Source organism: Diprion similis, chromosome 3 (genome assembly GCF_021155765.1).
Source record: "Diprion similis isolate iyDipSimi1 chromosome 3, iyDipSimi1.1, whole genome shotgun sequence".
In the NCBI taxonomy this organism is placed as follows: domain Eukaryota; kingdom Metazoa; phylum Arthropoda; class Insecta; order Hymenoptera; family Diprionidae; genus Diprion; species Diprion similis.
Genome location: NC_060107.1, coordinates 7,110,359 through 7,133,081, shown reverse-complemented (window position 1 = coordinate 7,133,081; position 22,723 = coordinate 7,110,359). Strand labels below are relative to the sequence as shown.

Genomic DNA, 22,723 nt, shown 5'->3' with positions numbered 1-22,723 from the left:
AAACTACAAATTTTCCCATTTCATTTCAAACCGTCTCCATGGCAAAGGCGATGGTCATCCATGCATACCACACACAGATACCAAATACCAACACCGTTCTTATCGAAGAATTTTGTTGGCGGCGCAGAATATGGTGTTCTGGAATTTCTTGTCCAATCCCGTACCCGATCTTCGTCCCAATGAGAAGTTGGGTTAGCATATATATTTCAGTGGCAGTAACATACATGCATACATGCCAAACTATTTATAGATTGCCCTTCGTTTTATGAATAGTAGTTACAGATCTACGTGGTCGGACTACATCATGGACCGTAGTGAACGTATGATTTCGATTCATGCCTCATCGATGAAGAGCTGTTGGGGATGTCATAATGTGTAATTGTTAAACTAGCAAACGCGATTGAAGAGTTGATATGTGACATTGAAATAAAAAGTATAAAGATTTTAAAATCCCTGTTCGTTTTATTATACTTTATAAATACTGAAATTTACCGCTTGACGTGGTAAATGTGATACTCTATGTATCAAAGCCAGTAATTTTAACTAATGCGTTTAAAAGAATAATATTATACCACTTGTTACCAAATCTCGCGTGTAAATTTTCTGTGATACCTCGATTGATATAAATACATAAGTAAAAAAAAAGTTGTTAATATTATAAATGTTACTTAATTCGAATTCAGTTGTTAATTCCAATCATTTCATCCACCCACCCAATATCAATTAACTTTTGAGGAAGAAAAAAAAAGCTCACATATTAATTCATCCTGTACTTTCACCCAATAATAGTTGGAAAAATTCCAAAAAGTACACAACAATATTAATCACTGATAAAGAAATATATTAAAGAGAATGACAGAAAGTCTGATCAACGAATGGCTCGCAGATTGTGCCGATCTTTCCCCTACCGAGTTACATACATTTGCAAATACTCTATCGCAAGACAATGAGATAGTACGAGCTCTCTACGCCGTACTCGATGAGCGCAGCAAATACAGTCAGGTATAACGTCATGAGAAACTTATTTTTAGTTTATGGTGGGTAATAATGTTTGTTGCAAACCTATATTTCTGATATTTAATATTAAATTTTCAGCTCGTCGATACGGTCTGCAATCAACTATATGGTTTTTATCGATCCAGAGAGATTGAACTGCAAAGATTTACACTGCAGTTTTTACCGACGCTGATATACATTTATTTAAACTCTGTTGCTCATGGTGATAAAAAGGTAACGTGAATTGAATGCGTTTGAAATATTGGTAATTTTCTCAGAAATAATCTAAACATGACGTTTAGTAGACTGTCTATAGTTTGGAATTATAAAATTGCATAAAGAAATTGCATGTGTATGTCCAATTCATACATATAATGTGCCTTCTAATTATCATTATGACTAACTGCATGTTTTCACAACTTTAGAGGAAGTATCAATTAGCCTTACGTAACACAGTATTAAATGTCATTCTTTTTGTTCATAAAAAAGATGATCTTGTTTTCCATCCACAGTAAACAGTATGTTCAGATTTTAATTGTATATGCATTACCTGTAATACATCATCTTGATCCTTATTACGAATGGCCTTGTGTCTTTTATCAGAGTTGCCGCACTGTGGAGACGCTATTGATTGGTCTTTACAACTTGGAAGTTGTCGACGAGTCTGGTCAGCCCAAAGCCGTCTCTTTCAGACTACCATCACTTGCTATGCCTTCAATCTATCATGAGGTCAGATATAAGTACAGACCGGTATAATGTTCACTCACTTTTATTGCAACTCATTTAATCACTGTTTAGTTTTCTTTGGATTATGGTATCTGATGGATATCCTGAATATTTTATGTTTCAATTATCCCGTTTGCATCTATTAGAACGTCTAACAATTTGTGTTTAGTAAATACAAAATTCCGATTATATATTTTTATTTTTTTTATAGCCAATGAGCTTGGCACCAGCTTCGCTGACCGAAAGTGCGTTGCGTCGTTTGGAAGAATGCAATACTAAACTTGTCAGCTGGGGACCACTGCCGCAAGTCGAAGCCCTCAATGCTCAGAATAGATTGAAAGTTATGACCGCTCTGCTTTTTGTCTACAATCAGCAACTCAGTCGTCTTGATAAATCAGCTCTTGAACAGCTGGGAAAAGTTGCTACCAAGTCAGTAGATAGTAAAATTATACTAATACGTAAAATAAATCGTGTACCCATATTTTACAAGCAGAAACAATTTCAATTCTTATATATGCAATTCTCCTGCAGATTTGCTAAGTATCACTGATTTTGTATGATTCCTATTTTTCAATTTAAAGTACCGATTACAGGCTCGTTTAAATAAACATCCTCATAAATGCATTCCAGACTTGTAACACAAGGATTCACAAAACCAGGACACCATCAAAGATCGTCATATGGAAGTGATTCAAGCTTTGTTCCGAGGCTTCTGCCTCGCATACCTGTATCAGCTCAGTTTCTGCTAGAGTTTCTCCATGCTGTATACTTTGCCATGTATGTAAGCCATTAAGTTTAGCTAAATGGCACATCATTTCCAATAGACTACAGAATAATAGAGCCCATATAAATGTACTGTATATAGTTTTGACATTTGATCAAATTCAGAGTATACACCTTTGTATTTGCTGCTTGTTCTATCATTCTGATTATTGAGTCATTTCAGGTATAACGACTGTTGGTATGTAGGAAGTCAAGCACTTGAGGACATTCACAACAGAGCGTGTTTTGAGGCATACCCAGATGTTATGTTGGTGACCAATGCAATTCGTAATTCCAGCAGCTCTGGCTCGTCGGGTAAGATCAAGTAATTTATCCGAATGCAATAATACTTAAATTTGACAGCATCATGTACTTTCCAAAAGAATTTAATATATAATCAACATGTCTCACTTTTTTTTCAAATTCAGGGCAACCTGGTGATGGACCTATGGGCATCAGTGTTGCACTATCCCCAGCAACAGCTACCGTTACTGTGTCCAAGTCAATGATTACCAACGCATCATTTCGTACAAAGAAGTTGCCAGGTAAGAAAATTTTTCATATCGAATGTAAATACATTTACTTGTACAAATGAATTGCATAGGTATGTACTAGAGTATAACGCCTTGATCATGGACAGGGCAAAATCCTCTTCTGTTTTGAATTGTATCACATACCTGTTTTCTATATATTCGGTCTTTCATCAGTTACTTACTCCATCCATCTACTCATTTTCTTCTATATAAAATGTGTACATATTCTGGAACTATCACATTTCAGAATATAGGTATCTAAGATTTGTTCTAAGGGGATTTAGTGCATGAAGCATATAAAGAAGTTGAGAAGGTCGATCAATATGTTGTTTATTATTGTGGGATATGGTTTTTTCCCCTCTTTTTCGAACATTAAAATTGAATTCTAGTATAGTTAGCTGTTTAATTGGATACGGTAGTTGTGTTGATTGTTGAATGCTTTGTGGAGCATAATGATAAGTAAACCGAGCGGATGTGCATTCGTTGCACGTATGTGTCATTAGACGATCTGGAGGAAGAATTTTTTGGATTGGCTGAGCCCCAAACTGTAAGCGTCCAACAACAGCAGCCCGTTATGCCAACTAGCAGACATCGGACATGGCCTTGGAAACATTCCCAACAAAATTCTCCAGATGAGGAGGATACTGTTCAAAATAAAGCTAATTCCTCCTCATCCAAGGACAGTTCCAGGCGAGAAAGTATAAACAGCAACCAAAGCTCTCCGAGCAAATCTTCTCCTAAGAAGAAGAAAGATGAACAATTAAAGAAAGCTGAAACTCTGGGAACTCAGGATTCTGTGCATAGAAGGTTGCGCAAAGAATCTAAAGACAGAAGCGTATCTCCTAGCGAGAGTAGGATGAGCGCTGGTGCTCGTCTTTATAGAGTTTTGGAAGAGCAGAGACTGGATGAAGTTCTCGGGGAGCCTGTCAATTTGTATATTGGCAATAGTAGACCGGTTAGCCTCTGTTCTACTGCCGCTTTGTCGACAAATACATGGTATCAACAAATTTTAATCTATGAAGCTGTCGCACCATCCAATACATTCAACAAAATATCCACATTGCAAAATTATTGGCTACTCAACGCCTACAATTCAAATTATCTACGCAATGTTACACCTGCACCACCATGTACACTCTGCAATTGTCACACAGGCAAATGGTTGGCTTTATTTTAGATTCACCATATACAAATATCCCTGATTATTACTCATGTGAATTGCATTACAGCAAATACAAAGATTTAGGATTGCTTTTAATCCCACGAAATTGCATGTCGATGTATTCAGGTTTGCACGGTACCGTAGTTCTAAACAATAGCAAGATGATTAGCATTTTCAAGTAGACGAAAGTGAGCGTGATTCTAGAATGAAGAAGTCTCGAATGATAGAGTTATTGCTATAATCTGCGTTTGTAACTGAAACTGGCTATTGAAATTTTAACATAGGGAAGACAGAACTGGCTTGTTACTTTCTTTTTTCAAAATACTAGCAATTACATGTCTGCTTTCGTTACTCATCTTCATTTGTAGTGCTACAAGAATTTTTGGCACTGTAATGTAATCAATAAATGGTGCCTAATGCCTCAAATTGATTAGTGAAAGAAAATTCCTTGGATAATTGCATCTATGTTTAAGATGAAACCAGGCACTATTTCTATTCTTCAGAAAAAAAAAAAAAAAAAAAACAAGCTGTTTCCAATGTTATATGGTTTCCTTTTTCCTTTGTGCAGATGATATTCCAATTCAAGCAGCAAAGGATGACTCAGGGGGAGAAGGTAAGGGCAACCTAGTGTCGATCACAGAAGAGCAGGAAACAGGAGACACAAGCCGTGCTGGCTCTATGCGCCAGGCCAAGGATTCTAAGGCTACGTCGAAAATTCCGAACTTTCCTGGATTAGGAAAAAAACCTAAGGATAAAGATGGAAAGTCAGCGAAAAATGGTTACGTCACAAATATTGATAAGGATAAAAAAATTGGATCGTCACAGATATCGTCAAAAGAGAACATAAAAGGTAGTCGTTCTATGCTTAACAACGACAGCCAAGATATTGAGGGCTCTGTAAATGGAACTTCGACAAGAAAGAAAAATTCAGATACCAATGCTAATGCATCAGACTCAAGTATGGCTTTAATAGAAAACGAACGGCTGGTCAAAGTTCCTGACGTCACAGAAGATATCAATTCAGAAACACCTTTAACATTAAGAAACCTCAGTGAGTCAGAATCGTTGAATAATTCTGTTCAAGTTAGCTCTGTATGAGCTTGCAAAAATCCCGAATCAAAATAAATTAAGAATGTAGGATACCGATCAGTCAATTGAGAATCCAAAACACACCTGTTTTGTGTGAACTATGAAAATAAGTCGAGGCCTATCAGACAGTAATACAGGGTAACGGATCGCGGTATCCCATTTTCTTAGTACAGCAAAGTTTATTCAAAAAGGAGAGAGCAACTAATCAAAACTATAAGTAAGAATGTACAATTGCAATAAATAAACGATTTGTTGAGTTGCTCTCTCGCTACTTATCTTTTAAGTTATATAACAATCAGTTATCGAAGAGGCCACGCAGTCGCTGTTCATTGTAATTGACATGCGTAAGAGCCTGAATCAAACATTGTTGAGTTTATATAAATAGGTATACATTATACCCACAGCTCTCATTCCTTGGAGCGAAATGTTATTGTTAGAAAAAAAAAAAAAAAAATTTATTCTTTGAAGACAAGGGTCAACTCTAAGCCAATTTAAATTTAAAGGTAGTGGACATGTTTGACCATTTTCAAAATTGCCTAATGCGACAGAATATTCCGTTGATTTAAAATTAGAAATCAATAGGTAAAATTAGAAATCAATAGGTAAATTTTGAAATCCAGAAAAGTATTACTAATATCTATTCGTGAATTGGAAAGTTTGCTTTGATTCGGAAAACATTTATTACGAAACAAATCAAAACCAAAATGAATAGGTCACTTTCTTGATAGATCAATCTGTTTTTGTTGAATAGATAATTAAAAAACTCAGATCCGTAATTTTGGTTTGGAAACGTGAGGTCCTTGCTAGTTGAATGGTGAGGAGGTGACCCATGCCGTTAATTGGTGGAAATGTAGTCTGTAGCCAAGTGAGGTCTCAGCGGCTTCCGTACTTTTGGAATCTATAGTGGATTATGTATTGAAATAATATAATAGTAAACTTCCTACTAATACCGAACACTCGGCACATCCTTGGTAACGATGAATCTAAACTTCATCCGTATATTAGTACCTATAATTATGTGTAGAATTCACAGACAACTGGAATAACGTACTCTACTAAGCTTACCACTTACCAAGCCAAGGGAATAACAAGATTATGCTAATATTGACACGTTGTACAAGACGATTGTAAAAAACTAATGTTTCAATGTGAATTTTTCAAGTGACTACCGTCATTACAATCATTATCATTCGTTGACTGAATCATTGAATCTTGAATTTTATCACTGCTGGCATTGTTACTTATTCGTATTATTTAATCAAACTAAAGTAACAAGTGAAGCAGCGGTATTAGAACAAAAATATTATAGGAATTGTTTTGAGGTGTTTCAATTTTGGAAAGTAAGTTTTGCTGATTGATTTATATTCATGTATGTCTGGTATCCGGATGATCAAACATCTTAATTTATTATCTATAATTTTCATAAGTTATTTTAGAAATTAGGAAGCCTATTATTTTATAGCGGTGTTGTTTTGCATAAAATAATTATACACGATAATCTCTCGATACATTCCCTTATTTAGTTATTACTCTTGCTCCTTGTGATTGAAAAAAACCTTTTTGTTCCAAATAACAAGGTATGGTATGATCTGTACCGAGTTTTCTCATTCATTTTCTCTGCACATGTTATAACTTAGATTTGAGACATCATCAACGGTAAGAGGATGATTAAAATACCAGGTGTCCATTATTTCAGGGTAATGACTGGTTACGTTTATAGCTGTACAAATTATTACGTATTCCTTACACAGAGTTGTCTGAAAAATTAGAGCATTTATTACCGTTATGTGAAATATCACTGTTCTTACACTTTTGAAATTAATTATTTTTGGCAGCATATCGCAGTCTGAGGTATTTTGAAATTAATAACAATATAACTAGAAAACTTGCACCATGTAAACAAGAACAATGATTGAAAATTTCTCTTGTAATCCATTATTTGTAATCATAGATTCTTGTACAATTATATTATAGCTTCTTTGAATAAACTGTAGCAATTGAATCGAGCAAATTATGAACTTCCTTATCATAAGCTTGATGTAGCAAATTACAATGTTTCAGGCATAAGATTTTTGCTACGACATACAAACTCTTATAGAGTCAGAATATTTATTGAACTGGAGTTGTTCGAAAGAAAAACAAACAATTTCGCTGAGTTTGCTTTTAATGATTTTAGAAAAATAAGGCTTTTAATTGCAATTAGTTAATTATCGGAGTTCTCTTCTTCCACAATTTTTCAATCTCGACTTCCTGAAATTAGATTGGTGAATATTTCAGTGATTCATAGATGTTTTGTATCTAATGAAAATTCAATTGACTACTAGACTGAAAAAATATGAGGAATTACCTTCTGTATTCTACTAGTATACGTGTCTTGATAATCCTTCAGAAGCTGGGCAATTTCTTCTTCCAGCTTCGTAATTGTTTTAGTCAATAATTCTCTCTTTGTACGTGATTTTTGACAACAAATTGAAGCTTCGTCAAACTTGTATTGAACCTCTTGATTTCGACTATAAGTAGGAAGAGACAGATTGCAACAATATATAATTATCCAACACAAAAACAGAAAATCTCAATATATTGATCACCTCAGGAGTTTGTTATGCATTTCACGATGTGATGCGAGTTGCTGCTGGTAAAGAGCCTGCGCTTCGTTGACCGTTATTGGATCGTTGTCGTCAGTAACTGGGTTCGCCGATTCCTCATGCAATATTTGTATTTCAGCTTGTACTTCGTTTAGTTGCCTAGATAACTCCGCATGTACTTTATCCAGCTCCCTATATACCAACAAATGCATTGATTACTTCGAGTACAAAGGACTTGAAAAAAGACACGTCGAAATTTTTCCCCTTTACTCGATTGTTCATTGTTCAAATAGTCATCTGAGTGACTTACGTAGATTTATGATGGGCATCCCGCACTTTAGAAAACTTTTCATGCTCTTGAATAATGAAATCTTTGACTCTTTCAAACTGACTGTTTAGCTCGCTCTTTGCGCGAAGTTTTTCTACCAGTGTTTGAAGTTTCTCTTCTTTTTCGGCATATAACTGTCCATTATTGGCCAGCTGTGCCTCATATTCCTCCGGTGATTTGACAATTGTAGATTCCATTTCAGCTATATTCTCGTTTATCTGTTTGAAAATAAACAACCCTTCTAAACCGATAGTACCAATTAGACAGCTTATTATGTTGTTATATATAGATACTTCAATTATTTTGACGAAGGGACGTTTCCTTCATTTTTTTGGGTCACAGACAATTTATACTACCTTAAAAAGTTGCTGCTTAATTGTTTCATGGTTTTGTTGTTCCTTCTCTTTAGCAAGCTTAGCATTTTGTGCTCGTTCTTCATCAGTAGCGTGAGCCTTATTTCTTTTCTCAACTCGGGATTTGATCTCTTGAATTTGTTTCAGATACTACAAAACCGCAGCAAATATTTAAAAATATATCACAAGATGTAGTAAAGCTAATTTGAACTGCGACTTTCATTAAAGCAACAATTTCACAAAATTTGGGACAACGGTCAAATATATTAGAGTGAATAGTTTGGATAATCAACCAAGTCTAGAGTCAAGTTAATCTCTCCAAGACGTGACATATGGTATTACTTTTTCTTTATGAGCTGCTTTCTTGGAATTTTCTAGTACTATGTCCTTGCGAAACTGCATATTCTTATCTTTCCTTTCCACATGTTCATTCAAAGTATTTAATCTGGTCAATATAGTATTTAAAGGTTCTATTAGTTCTTCAGATTTATTCTGTGCGTATAGAACAAAATTTACTAATGTCCCAATCAATCTCCTAGCTCTCTTCTGACCTGTAACATAAATCTCAGCTTGGAGTGACTATAAAATATAAATTCCAAACAATATACTAAGGTGAAAAAAGACCTTGATCTAAAAATGAAGAACAAATATCCTCATGATCGCTTTTGAAGTATTTTTTTTGTAAGAGGATTCAAGAAACTAAATACAAAAATCTAGTAATTGTGTACCTGGGCTGGATAAATCGGTGATAAAAAAATCTTTTATAAAAATCTGGTTGCATATTTTCACCATCACTTGATGTAAATTGATTATGCTTATCATCTCGTGGTAAGTCTCTGGATAGGACAAGTTTTGTTCCTGTTCAAAAGTTGCCTGAAATTATTGTAACACATGAAATTTTGAATGGTAATATACATTAATATAAAATATAAAATAAAGCAGCTTCTTCATCAGTGTCTCTATATTTACATAAGACACTGAACAGGCATAAAATATTGACAATAGAATATCACCGGATCTACAGTTTCTCTGAAGCTATTTTTCCACTTACCCTTTGAATCGTATTTCCATCAATTGAGAATCCTGATAGGAAAGTCAGGACAACTTTGATCATACATTCTGAAGTTGGATTTTTCACCTCCTCTAGAGACACAGGATAATTTGTTTCCACAAGGATAGTATACACCTTTTCAACATCCTTATCCATGACGAAAACCTAAGAACACTTGATCAACAAACATAAAACTGGTCAACAAGGATTTTTACAATTAATTAGATCATAAATCTTTTGTATCTTACATTCATAATTATGAACAGTAAAATTTTTAAAATGTTTGATTACGTTTGAATACCTAGCAAAATGTAGGACAAAATATGTATTCGGTATTACATAGTCACATGAAAAAAGGGTTGGTACGGTGGTTATAAGTTATTTATTTGTTGATCAGTGTAAACAGGTGGAATGTCGATTAATTTGACAAACGTAAATAATACTCTAACAATTTAAATATCGCATAAACTTACCGTTTACGATTGTGCGATGATAGTTGCTACACGAATCTGAATGTTGTTTCTCTAATTTCTAGTCATTAGAACGGTTTATGGTAGTTTGTGCTTTATATTTCACTCCTTAGTGGGTGGCACAACCTCTGACAACTCTCCAGCGATTTGAATGCAAGCGTCCACTGCGGCTTAACGGCCGCCTGCCTTTTGCCATAGATTATAACGTTGACTAGAGATTGCCGTTGGTGGAAGAATTTGAGACGGTTACCCTGGGTAAATTTTCTACTAGACTTCCGGTACTCGGTGGGAAAGTGAGCGGTTACCGACCTCCGTTTATCGTTCTAAAAACCTACTTCTTGTTGGAGGGCGCTAGTACTTGAGACACACGACAACTGCCAGTAAAGATGTTCAAACATTTATTACTTATTGACGGTCTAAAATTAAGACTATACAAATTTTTAAAATAGCCAATGTGCTATTGAATGAGCGCGGCAAAAGCTTTGAAGCATGGAATGAAATGTCCAACTAATTTGCTTGCATCTTTCCCCGATCCTTTCTGATGGCCAATTTGTCCGTTACTGTTAGTGAGCGATTTCCAATTCTTATTTCATAACGATGATGAATTTAAGAATCACAGTACGTTTGTAAATTGAAAAAATTAGCTTTTTTGTAGCATTTCTACAGCAAAAGCTCTGTAAAAAAAATATCCTTCCCTTGCTTCTCATATTTTACATATCATCTCGGTTACCTACCCTCGATTACACACAGATTGTCGCTCAATATGTATGTTATGAAACTCCAAAATCCGGGTATCTAAGTATAGAGAGTTTCTTCCGAACTTGTCGCAATTCATTTTGCGCATGAGATGTCCATCCAATCGAACGCATACCGCGAATATCTGCTGCTTTTACCGAATATTCCTGGCGGTAACCGAATCCGATCTCACAAAGACTCTTAGAGTGCTCTTAGATGCACCCTGTTGCAACACTTTGAAGCGATTACTAAAAATAGTCATCGTATGCTTGCGTTTACATGATCCGATCGCAAGTATCTGGATCTTCGTCAATCAAGCAGACATGATGAACCAAATTAAACAGCAAGCACTTCGCCGAAGCTTGACATGTTTTTTAGAACCGTAGATTTTGCTGTGAAAAGTCCTCTGCACGGAGAACTTTGCGGTTGAATTTGAAAAGTAAATACACAGGACGATCTAGAAGTCTTGTGCGCCTGTTAAATGAGTGAATTAGTAGTTCAATTCCACCTCACGTTATTGACCTTTTAACAGCGGTTTTAATATTGTACCTCAGAATATTAATTTTATAAAAACGAAGAGCAGAGCTCTGTTGGTCCCATTTTCAGAGAAGCTAACAGAGGAATTCAGCAACGTCACAATCCATATGAGCTCGTATCTCTGCTAAGACTTGATGGCCAAATTCTCATAACAATGTATACCTCTTGCGTGTTCAGTGCTCTTGTTAGGTGAATTAAGGATCACGTGTAACTCGGCCGCTCTGTAGATGAAGCATACAAGAAAGCTCGAGGATGACTGACGTAATTGATGGGGCCTTCAGATATTTACCATAAGATCTGATCGCGGAGAATCGTTAACAGCGCGCGAGTCTCTTTTTCTCCCTGAAAATCATATCATTATTATTATTTATCGAACTCCCTATTCTGTTCGGCTTTTTTTTCTCGTATTTTTGTTTATTCCCCCTTACCTTTACCTTCGCTTCGGCACCCGGCTGTGTCAGGTTTTATTATTACATAACTTAACAAGCAATTAGGACCTTCTTCACAGCGTATAATTATTTAGAAATTTTAATGAACTATACGCGTATCTCGGACCCGTGACTTCATTTCTTTCCCATTCTGTCTTTTCACTTTGGGTACCTTGTTTTAATTTTATTCATTTTTCTTTCACTTCAATATACTTTGCTATCGTTTACGCTCTGCATGGGTATATCTATACAGTTACACACACTGAAAGCACAGATGAGAATCGGTGTGTCGAATGGCTTTTCCAACGTGAAATAACAAGTCTGTTACCTAATCGCGCGGGGTACTTGGGATATAACGATGAAAATGAACAGGTTCGAAATTCGAATATCTCTCGGCCATTATGGCGGTAATTGGTACCTACCTACGTGCAGTGACGTTCTCTGCAATATCAAATACTTCAAAGCTACAGCTATTATTGATTCCCTGAAATTCACTGGATTGAAAAGGGCGATACCGGATTGAGTCGGTTGTTCCATTAATTTAAAAAAAAATCAGGAAACTCGAAACTCGAAACTACAGCATACAGGGCATGTTTTTAGCAATACGATAATCGCTATTACTTTCACTGATATCTCACAATGTTCCCGTATAAATTAACGAATTTAGGCGACTGAGGGATAACCAGAGACGGAAGGAATTTTCAATTCGTCGATGGAAATGAAGAAGCCATTCAGTCCGATCGAAGATGCTATTGACTTGTTGGACAATTATATATAGTTACCTTGCAGTTTGAATCGTAAAGGCAAACATGTCACCACATATTATTATATCAATAATAATTATACATGTTATCAACGTTTATTCAGCCCCGCCGCTAATCGCGACGCGAAATTTGCTCTGCGATTTCACTTCCCGACCATCTAACTATAATATATACTCACACACAGGTTATAGGTTTCACCTATAACCCACATGGCATGGTGTAAATTAATAGATCGCGTGAGTACAAGGGCTGAAGGTAACGGAAGCAAGACGTTTAAGCTTTGCAAGCTCCTGGTGAATATGTTATTATTCCATACAACTCGTCATATTAACCCCATGGCTCTACGCAGAGTCCGTACTTTGTGTATTACACACATATACTTAGACATCGGTATACATATTACAGGTACTTTCTCGGCTCCGCAAACAAATGGATTTTGTATTAAATCTGTCGCTTGCTAATAGAGAACTAAACGGTTCTACGGAGACCTGAAGAGCGAGGCTTAATTGTCGCCGATTCAAAGCTTTATCCCTGCACTTTAAATGCTCTTTATAAAAGCTTCTGACGGAGAAAACCCCAGAATACAAGACGCGATAAATTTTCCTACAAGTAAATACATAGGTACACACATATATACGTATGTAATATATAAATATGTATAATATATATTTGACCTGCATGTACCATAATTCTGTTTACGAAATCAGAATTGCAAAGCCAACCAAAATTCTAAACAGCTTCCCGGTGAATAAACATCTGTGTAAATCTCGGCAATACCTGCACCATGCTTCTTATGGATTTAACTTTGCAGAACTAAAAAGTCATGAAGACATGCACGAACAGTGTGTGATTCAAATTAGGACTGTGAAACTATTTAGAACGTGACCATATCGAACAGATTCCGGTGATTCGAATCGTTTTGATGGCAAAATCTCGGTGATATGGGACCCTGGTTCATCGTTGTTGAACTGATAGGAGTTGAGGAACCGATTTGATCGGTAACGCGATCTCGGCTCTTCATCTTTAGACGCATCGCCGAACTGGTTTGTGAAGCAAGCTGTTACAGGAATCAAAGGTGATTACATTGGAAATCCAGACTTTGATTAAACGCGAGAATAGTTGTGACGGAGAAATACAGCGAATCGATGAAACTAGTTTCCGGCAGTTTCAATCGGTTAGTGTTACAGCTGACGGTTGATTTCTGATGCAGGTTATTAGACAGAGACAGTAGAAATTCATGATCGCGATTTACCGGGCAGGGACTCGGCGAGTAGATTATATTTACTAGAATACTATAGCATTCAGAAACTTTTTGCAGTCGGGAAATTAATTCATTTATCGTGTATAAATATAATAACAAAATAACAACGATTGATAGTAATTTTGATCGAGCCATTCGATGGAATACTAATTGAACGGTGCTAATGGAGATGAAATATTTTGTGCATCCCGAGGTGAAATTAAACGACTACATTTTTTTTTTTTTTTTACTTCAAACTTTATCTTTTATCTTTCACAGATTGAATCACAGTAGGTGACGGTTTGTTTATTCGTTTAATTTTGGTGATCGCTCGTTGTTTAATTTTTTTTAAATAACTCGCCATCCCGTTTTTACATGTAAAAACGATCCTCCCGTGATCCGGAAAGCTCGAATGATATTCAGGACAGCCATCAGATTTCGACTCACTCGGAAGATCAGCGACGTGGTTGAGGGAAGGTAATCTCACGGTTGGCTACCGATGGCTCGCTAGTTTACCCTTTGGAAGAAGCAATGCCATGCGTCAAGACGCGTCGTTCGTGTTAATCCGATAAAGCCCCAGCGACCCTCTAAAGACGCGATAATTACCCAGAGAAGTTTGTAGGATTACTCCTGGACAAATCGGCAAATTACTTCAAACTTAGAGCTGTCTCGATTAAAGGAGTAACGCCGCGGTTATGACAACTCGAAGTGACGAATTCGCGACTACTTCTTCTTCTTCTTCTTCTTCTTCGATTCGATTGATATTTGCACATAATATGAATTCTAAAATCGACACTTCAATTTCACTCACGAGTAATATTCTGAAAAACTTTTGTTTCTGAGACGAGCAAGCTCGAATACTTTTAGCTTGTATGTATTATACATTTCCCGTCGTCGCAGACAAACGAGGAGCTTTTATGTGCAGGACGTATTCAAATTGCGACATACGTCATAAGCCGCAGTTACATGTATAAACTTGTTTCCTTGATTGAAATACTGCCTTCGGTGTGTCTGCTTAGATCTTCATATGTATTGTTAAACGCAAAACAAAGTTCATGAAAATTTAGTCGGCGTCTTAAATTTCTCTATGTTTCATAATGTATTATAAATTTTACCGAGTTTACCTGACCTTTCACAAAATTTCGTGTACAGATGATGCACGTTTGTATTAATTTGATTACACAGTTATAAACGTTATAATTGCTTCGCACACATCCATTGTGGACTTGTGGTATCCTTTCGTATAATAATACGTTAAATCTAAGAGAGAAATTTTCAACCCATTCATGCAGTGACACGTTTTTCTCTAAATCTCCCGCAGCTCGTAAACAACAATTCGTACAATTTCGCAGAGTAAAACACGGCTCTGATTTGAGTTGTATAAATTGTTATGGCGTAAATTGTACGAATTATTTACTTCGGCTATTATATTCATTGAATTGAAATTTGTATCCGGTTTTCAAAATCAAAATATTGTTCAAGTTGTGACTCTGTGAAGTTTTATTATGAAGTTTAGCACTTCTTAAGCTTATCCGGAAATTCAAATTTGAATAAAAGAAATTTTATTCGAGGATTATAGATTTAGATATTAACAAAATCCAACCATCACCACCAATAAAATTATTATTACGGATGAATCGGCGCTCGAAGCATTGAAGCAAAGCAAAATTTCGTTTCAATAATGCAGATTTTTCATAACGTCGAATATCGTGGACTGTGGTGACTAATGGAACTATGGAGGGTTACTTTTTAAATGATGTGAAACGATCGTCATCAATGGATCACGGTCTTAATCACAATTCACAAGATTAAGACGCGCAGCCCACTGACTGTGCTACAAGTTTGATCCCATCAACAGCCTGGGATCCAGCTAAGCTGCAAGCTTGGTAAGCAAAGTTGCCGAGTAGCTGATCTCTTGAGTCAAACTGCGAGCCCTTTCAAAACGATTGTCGATTCTAGTGGACGTGCGTTTCAGAAATTAATATCAAAAGTTTTACTCATCATATTTTTTTTAACCCTTTGAGTCACGCATTATTGTGTGTATAAATTCGGCACATATTACCGCAAAGTTGTAAACTTGAAAAACATTACGTGTCCATTGTAACGCGTATAACTTTTGTTAGAAGTTTAGAAAAATTGTGGAAAAAATCTGATATCTTCGTTGAAAGATACAGAATCGAAATGAGTTAAAAAAAAAAAAATTTCCACCGTTACATTTAATTCTGTTCCGAAAGTACGACGTGCCGTTAAAAGGAATTCCGATCCCCGTATCCACGACGGGGTTAAGCGGGCGTTAAGCGGTAGCAAAAAGAGGAATTAAGAGGAGAGTAGGAACCGGGAACCAGGAAGTGACTGAGCCTGCAGGTGGCCCAGATATGTCTATGGGGTCCGGAGTGTTGCTGTTGCCGCTTAATCCCGGGGAAATAGGCGCACTTTAGGTAGAGTAAGAGTAAGAGTAATGCGTCCCCGGACATTTACCGCCTTTCGACGTTATTCTGCGCGAGAAATGTCTACTAGTATCGTTGGATTCTTTTCAACTCTTTACCCCAACCGAAAAACACACTAGTTTTTGGATAAAAAATGAAAATTAGCTTTCAAGTCGAACCGTAGAAAATCTGCTGAAACACTAAGTAACTGAAAAAATGTAGTAAATCAAACGAAATAGATTTATTTTTGCAATGTAAACCAAAAGATATATTATATAGTCTATAGTGAACAGTTACTGATTGTAACATTTCACTTCTTTTTTTTTTCTTTTATTTTTCAATCATTTCTAAACCGTTCTTTTTAGGAAGGAAATCTGAATTCTAGTAGCATTCTTTTTTGCCTCTAGTAACTGTGATAGATGAAATTCTTCTCAGGATCGATGTTCAAGAAGTGGGAGAGTTGAGGGAAGAAATATTTCAGAAAATTATGGAGGAAAAGTACTCCCGCATTCACATGTCGTACAATTCTTGACCCATTTTTTGCCACCTATAGAGGAATAGAGTAAGTGCATGGGCTCCATTTTCCCACATGTTGAATATAGACGATATTCAGGATACATCAGGCATACAGTTCGCTAGAAAATTGACAGAGTCACGGTATAATAATTGAATAAAAAAGTATCAGCCAAGCTTAAATTTGTCAAAACTGATGTTTAATTTTTTTGTCTCCTCAAAATTTTTTCATCAAGATTAAATAAATTCCAGGAAAGTATTAAACGTATTAGTGATAAGCAACAACGCATATGGGAAGAGAGCATCTTTCTTTATACGTACATTTTTATAGTACGCATATCTATTATAAAAAACCAGGATTTCGTTGCCTCAAGTTTGTTTCCATATTTGGGTCTCGCTACGTTCGAATTTCCGATTCAAGGCTCGATCACCTTATTGCCTTTATTGTATATTAAAATATACAGTTGATCGCCTGTAGACAGAATTGAAATTCAATTCTCATCTTTTGCCAAGGATTCGACACATCTGATTCCACTCAGGAGCTCGCACTGAATCGCATATTTTAATTCGATTCTTGTATCCCAGATTTCCCTTTTTTTCACCTTCACAACGAGCTTCTATATTAATATATTATATCTTCTTCAGAGGCGAATCGCAACTTGCTCGCGTGTACCACTGTAATTATAAAATGGAAGATATATTTCAAAAAACGATTCCAATCGGTATGAGGTTTTCATTACGTATATGATGTGAAATATAAAACAAAGTAAAAAGTTTTTGCATTACAATTATCTGTCAGGTCATTTTCCTCGGGAAAATATGTTTGAATTCGATAATCGCTGCTGTTATGTGCAAATCTTTTCAAATCAAATGGACGGGTATTCCGACTGTTACTCAGTACAAATTATATGGGAAATTGTTATCTGAAACTATGATATCGATTCCAGGAGGTTGAAAGTGTCGAGCCGAATCTCCGAGCATAAAATGTCTATTAGCTCTCGTTGAAAAGTAATCCATGTCTTGTTTGTCGAAAACTGATTGCGCTTCATTATTATTGATAATGGGATATCGCGTTAAGCTCCGTCAGCCCTAATCTCACGTCAATCATTCATTTCTGACAAATCTCATTCCGCGGTCTTTATACACACAGAGTATTATCTGACTGTTTTGCATGAAAAAAAAAATAAATAAATAAATAAAAGAATGAATAAAAAAAAGAAAAAAAAAAGAATCGACGCTTTTGTTTTATTTTTATTATATGTATATTGTGTTATTTCATTCTTCCAGAAACATTGGCAAACGGTTTCATAACGCGCCGATGAAACATACATAAAAGTACTCACAGAAAAAGGTATATCTACGGCGGTCAACCGAGTGTAAAGAATTCTCTTCGATATGTTCGTATTTTTATTCTATCTCTCGTAGGACAAAAGGCGATAAAGTAACCGAACGACAAAAAGGGTTTGAGATACACTAAAGTTAAAGCGACGCAGAATTCTTTCAGAATTATCTGTATATACGTACGTGTGCGACGCAATTTCGTCCAAACCTTTTATACAAATCGTACCGGTCTCTTTGAAAACCTTGATTAACCCACATCGAAATAACGTCACCTTTCAACGAGACGTGACCAACTCACAATAAGCATGCCTCGAATTTTTATCTTCACAGTTGGATTTTTCAGAGGATCGCATTTAGTTACAAAAATATCATTTGAGGATAATGAATATTTCAACAAGCGAACAATCCGTGTACGAATAAGAGTTGGTTGCGTTACTATTTTTTTTCGTTTCGTTTGAATAAAATTTCAGCAAACTATTTATTATCATTAATACGTGGCAGTTTTTTTGCACAGAAATTTGAAGATCAGGTAAATCCGCCTGCATTTATGCAATTCAGTGTACATATTGCCGCAATTAGCCTGATTAGGTGTATTTTTAGTTGCCGATATGCAGGCGGATTTAGTCGAAGAGGTATCCATAATTGCATATATGCAGGCGGATTCACCTTTGTGATTTAACGTGTCAAATTGCTCGCGTAAAATTTTGACGAGACAATTCTCGGTACAAGAATAGACAGCAAACGTGCATCAAGAGCCTGGGAAGATGTGTAATTACTTGATTTCCTTGGCGGGCGCATCGCGGTGGCGGTGCTCGGCTAATATTCAATTCCGTCCCATAAACTCTGTGTCCTGTTGCTTCGCGCCCACCCCCGCCTGGCACTCAGCGGCGGTGGTGGAGGCGGACGTTTAAGGGGTGTGAGGGGCGTCCAGGGTGTTCGAGAGGGAGGGAAAAGAGGGTGACGGTCACCCTCGGGCGTCCCGACGCCCGCGCCGCCGAGGATGGATATAAAGTGGTCGCGTGCTTGCAAGCTCAGTCACACCGGCGCCGAGTCACCAGCACGCAGCATCACCATCCCTCTCGAACTCGTTGCAACAAGTACCAACCAACACTCGAGGGTAGCAAAGCTCCGCAAGCCCGACACTCAGTCAACTTCCGTTCTCCGATTTGAGCTTCACGCAGCTTCCGCAAGGTACCGAATGATATGCAAATTTATTTCCATAACATTTGTGAAACTTGTGTATCTTCCTGAGGATCGAAAAATCATTTGGATTTTTCGTTTTTTTTTTTTGCTTTCCATTTTCGAGCGTCTCTTGACAATGTTCATCGCGCGATACATAATATGACCGGAAATAATTGATTTTACTGCGGTGGAGACCGGTGCAGGCTTCTTGTTTAGCATGAACAATTATTCAGCTGATGCGGTATGCTCGGTACCGTTTGGATTGCAATTAGCGTAGGGAAGCCTTGCGGTATTGTCAATTAGCTGATTTAATATCGAATCTATTAACGAGGATAGTTCGTCGATAGCGTGGTTATCTTTCGTTGAATTCACGACGATTCACCAACCGACTAATGGAAGATTCTTCTGCTGCACGTGCAAAAAGGACCCTGAGTCCTGGTCCGTTTACTTCGCTTAATTTTTATACCGTCAAACCTGCAGACTGCAACATCCTGCAAGCTTTGTCACCGCCTCCATTCCCTGGCGTGAATTTAAATCCCTCCTCAAGTCTACCTCAAGTTTTTGAGATTAAAATCTTAGAGAAACAATAACGCTTTGTTTGTTGTGTACAAATACAGTCAGCCGTTTTGTGAAACTCGTGTAAAGTTTGACTGACTGTTTATTTTATTAAGTAAAATCGCAGAACCAGCGGTAAACTCGTAATCCGTTGTATGCATATCCACGCGAAAAGTTTTGTCGCTCTTTTTCCGCAGATTGTAATAATTCATTTTATAACGCGTTCTGTGGCAATCGTGTTTTCGTAAACTTTGTCACGTATCTAATTACCGTGGGACAAGACTGTAAATGGAATACTGAAGCTTTCAGTGCAGACATTTGGTGTAAAAAATATTCGGGACAAATTGTACGTGCAGGGTATAAAAATAGCGGGGAAATCGAGACGACGAATAATAAGAGGCTAAACTAAACTAAATTCCTGCGAAATTCGGAACATAAGAAAAAAATACCTTATGTCTTACACGTTTATAAAGTCCACCGAGTCGCAAGCCGTTCGAGGCACCCGATATCGAATGTTGGTAGAGTTTCGGTGTTCGTGATCACCGAGGAATCAGAACCCCGTGAAATTCTCATTTTATAACGTCGTCCTTCCGCCCCCAAGGGGAATGAAAAAAAGGTCTACGGATGACCCGAACGCAGTGGCGAAAGAATTGACCGAGCAAAATTTCCGGTTGAAATATCGCATCTTCGATAACTTGACTAAAATTGCGAGTAAAGAGTCAATTTTATTTTATTATATATACAAAGAACGCAGCAATTCGTCGCAGAGTCAAAGACATTCTCGCATCCGCGTTGGGTTCAAGGAATTCGTCGCTTAATGCGGCTCGAAACTCGAGAACCTTGGTAGAATTTGGAAAGGAGGGTGGGATGATCATGAGATGATCGAGAATCGATAAACGGCGCGGATCGAAGATGCACCGAAGCTGACCGGCTCGGCGACGCGGTCAATTTGATCCTCACCCCGGATCCCAGGCCCCAAGGACATTAATTACGGCTACAAACACAATCTAATTGTAATCCGAAGCGTGTGTCTATTCTATTACTCAAATTTCCATATAAATGGAGTCTCGCTCATTTCCCCCACACGATTCGGTGGTGAGATAAGTCCCGAGTTATGATTGAGTATAATAAACGCAAGATTAATATTTATCTTTAAAACTCACCCTCTCAAGCTTCAATCATTATTATGATTTTTTTTTTTTTTTCTGTTCCAATACCTTTTCTTTATCCTGCTCCCTAGTCTTTTCAAACAAAAAACTTTTTCAACTTTGCGTTGCTTTATAACTGCTTTCACCGTCTCAGTGAATAATAATTTTTTTATATATAAGTACAGATATGTATAATTTGTAATAAAAATACGAGGTATTGAGTTTCAATGGATTTTCGAAATTCTGATGTTCTAAAGGAAAGCACGTCGCTACTAATCCACGCGCAAGCTCTCAGGATTAGAAGACAGAGAAAGACATTATTTCTTGAAGGCGCGTATAGAATTCACGAAATCGGATTACCCTCCTGGGCAAGACCATTTCTTTGACGAAGATGTGCAGTCTTACCAAAAATCAAGTTAATATCACTCGCCAAGTTGACCCCGACCAAATACGAGTACAACGTACGTATGATACTTTCAAGACAATTTCGTTCCACGGATTTTTCCTTTCTTTGATCGAGAGAGTCCACCTTAATTGTGTTTTTCCATCAGTTCTTTTTTCCCAAAATGGAAAAGTAAGCACACGAAGTGACGCGATGCATCGATTTCTCGTCCTTACTCGAGCCGCGGGGAAATATCCAGACGACTTAACTGACTTAGAGATGAATCGGCTTTTCAGACGATCTCTGAATATTTGTATAGTAAAGAAGATAAGCCTGATGTACTGAAATCGGATAAATAACACCAGTGTTTGATAATCTTCACCGGTCTAGTAAAAGAAACTTTTCTCAATTTGTCGGTCATACGTGCTAAGCAATATTCAATATTGCTAAAGCTTAGTCTTTTGCCCGGAATTGAGTACCAAAAATTACTCCGGCGATTAGAAACTGTCTCACTTTGAATAGGTTTCGTTGATTATTTTTGTTGTCTGTTTCTAAGGACAGTTTAATTTCGTGATACAAAAGAGCGAAATCGAATTTATCGAAGTCAACTTTCCGGTTCGTGGATCGCGGAGTAACTTTTGTGCTTCGATAAAAATTTCACGAGCTTTCATGGCGTCCCATGCTCGGCACAGTTATGCGCCTATAATATATACAGTGGATTATACAGCTAGGTAGGTAGCTATATAAAACGTCCGGTTCCGCAGCAGGATCGCTAGAGCTTTTTGCCAAGTGTTTAATACACCCTCCCCTCCCGGTATTCGGTTCCTGCCTTTTAGAGATGCTTAAACAGCATGCCTGATGCGACTTTGCTTTCAGGGTTACACGCAGTTCCATAGCCTGAGTGTATTTTATGTCCCATACAGTAAATGCGACCGAGTGAAATACCTATAGCTCATTCAATTCCTCGACGATATCCCATTTCCGTTTTATTCGCGGTATTGATGACAAATCGCAAGAAAAAAAAAAGGAAAAAATTCAAACATAAACGGAGTTTCAAGGTTTTACAAATTGTTTTTAACAATCTCAAGATATCGAAGCTTACTTTTGATTTACAGCTTCTCATAGCTTGCACAGTAAAGCTTCAAGACTTTAGCTTCTTTTACTCCGTGCTGAAAAATGGCCGAAAAATTTCTTCCACAAGCGTTTCTCACAAATCAAAGTTTACTCGGTGATTGATGTTGTGATACTTTTTTGTCATATTGAACACATTTTCTATTTCTCACTACGCAATGTTTATTTATAGTGCAAATATAATATTATATTTGTACTGAATTCTGCGATGGTGATTTGAAAGAAATTTTTTGTGCATTTTTCAGTAGGTATCCCAGAAAAGGTTGGAAGGTTTTTCTTCTTAAAT

The 22,723-nt window shown here is 36.9% G+C and overlaps 2 protein-coding genes across 3 annotated transcripts; one reads left to right on the top strand and one right to left on the bottom strand.

Moving 5' to 3' along the window:
- Positions 1-297: 297 nt before the first annotated feature.
- Positions 298-7,027, top strand: LOC124404051 (hyccin). 2 transcript variants are annotated; one of them, XM_046877864.1, is made up of 9 exons: positions 298-1,002; positions 1,096-1,230; positions 1,600-1,725; positions 1,934-2,151; positions 2,353-2,499; positions 2,669-2,799; positions 2,913-3,029; positions 3,521-4,013; positions 4,748-4,882. In XM_046877864.1, coding segments are annotated over exons 1-9 (1,518 nt in total). In that variant the 5' UTR covers positions 298-852; the 3' UTR covers positions 4,749-4,882. The 2 variants fall into 2 exon arrangements, with proteins under 2 accessions (XP_046733820.1, XP_046733819.1); XM_046877863.1 differs by lacking the exon at positions 3,521-4,013 and having other exon boundaries at positions 302-1,002; positions 4,748-7,027.
- A 329-nt stretch (positions 7,028-7,356) lies between these two features.
- LOC124404052 (kinetochore protein Nuf2-like) lies at positions 7,357-10,208 on the bottom strand. Its single transcript, XM_046877865.1, has 9 exons — positions 10,059-10,208; positions 9,586-9,757; positions 9,263-9,407; positions 8,877-9,085; positions 8,538-8,684; positions 8,164-8,399; positions 7,857-8,045; positions 7,616-7,778; positions 7,357-7,518 (listed from the first exon to the last, which is right to left on the bottom strand). Exons 2-9 carry the CDS (start codon positions 9,739-9,741, stop codon positions 7,468-7,470), a joined length of 1,296 nt encoding a protein of 431 aa, XP_046733821.1. The 5' UTR covers positions 9,742-9,757; positions 10,059-10,208; the 3' UTR covers positions 7,357-7,467.
- Between the last annotated feature and the right edge of the window lie 12,515 nt (positions 10,209-22,723).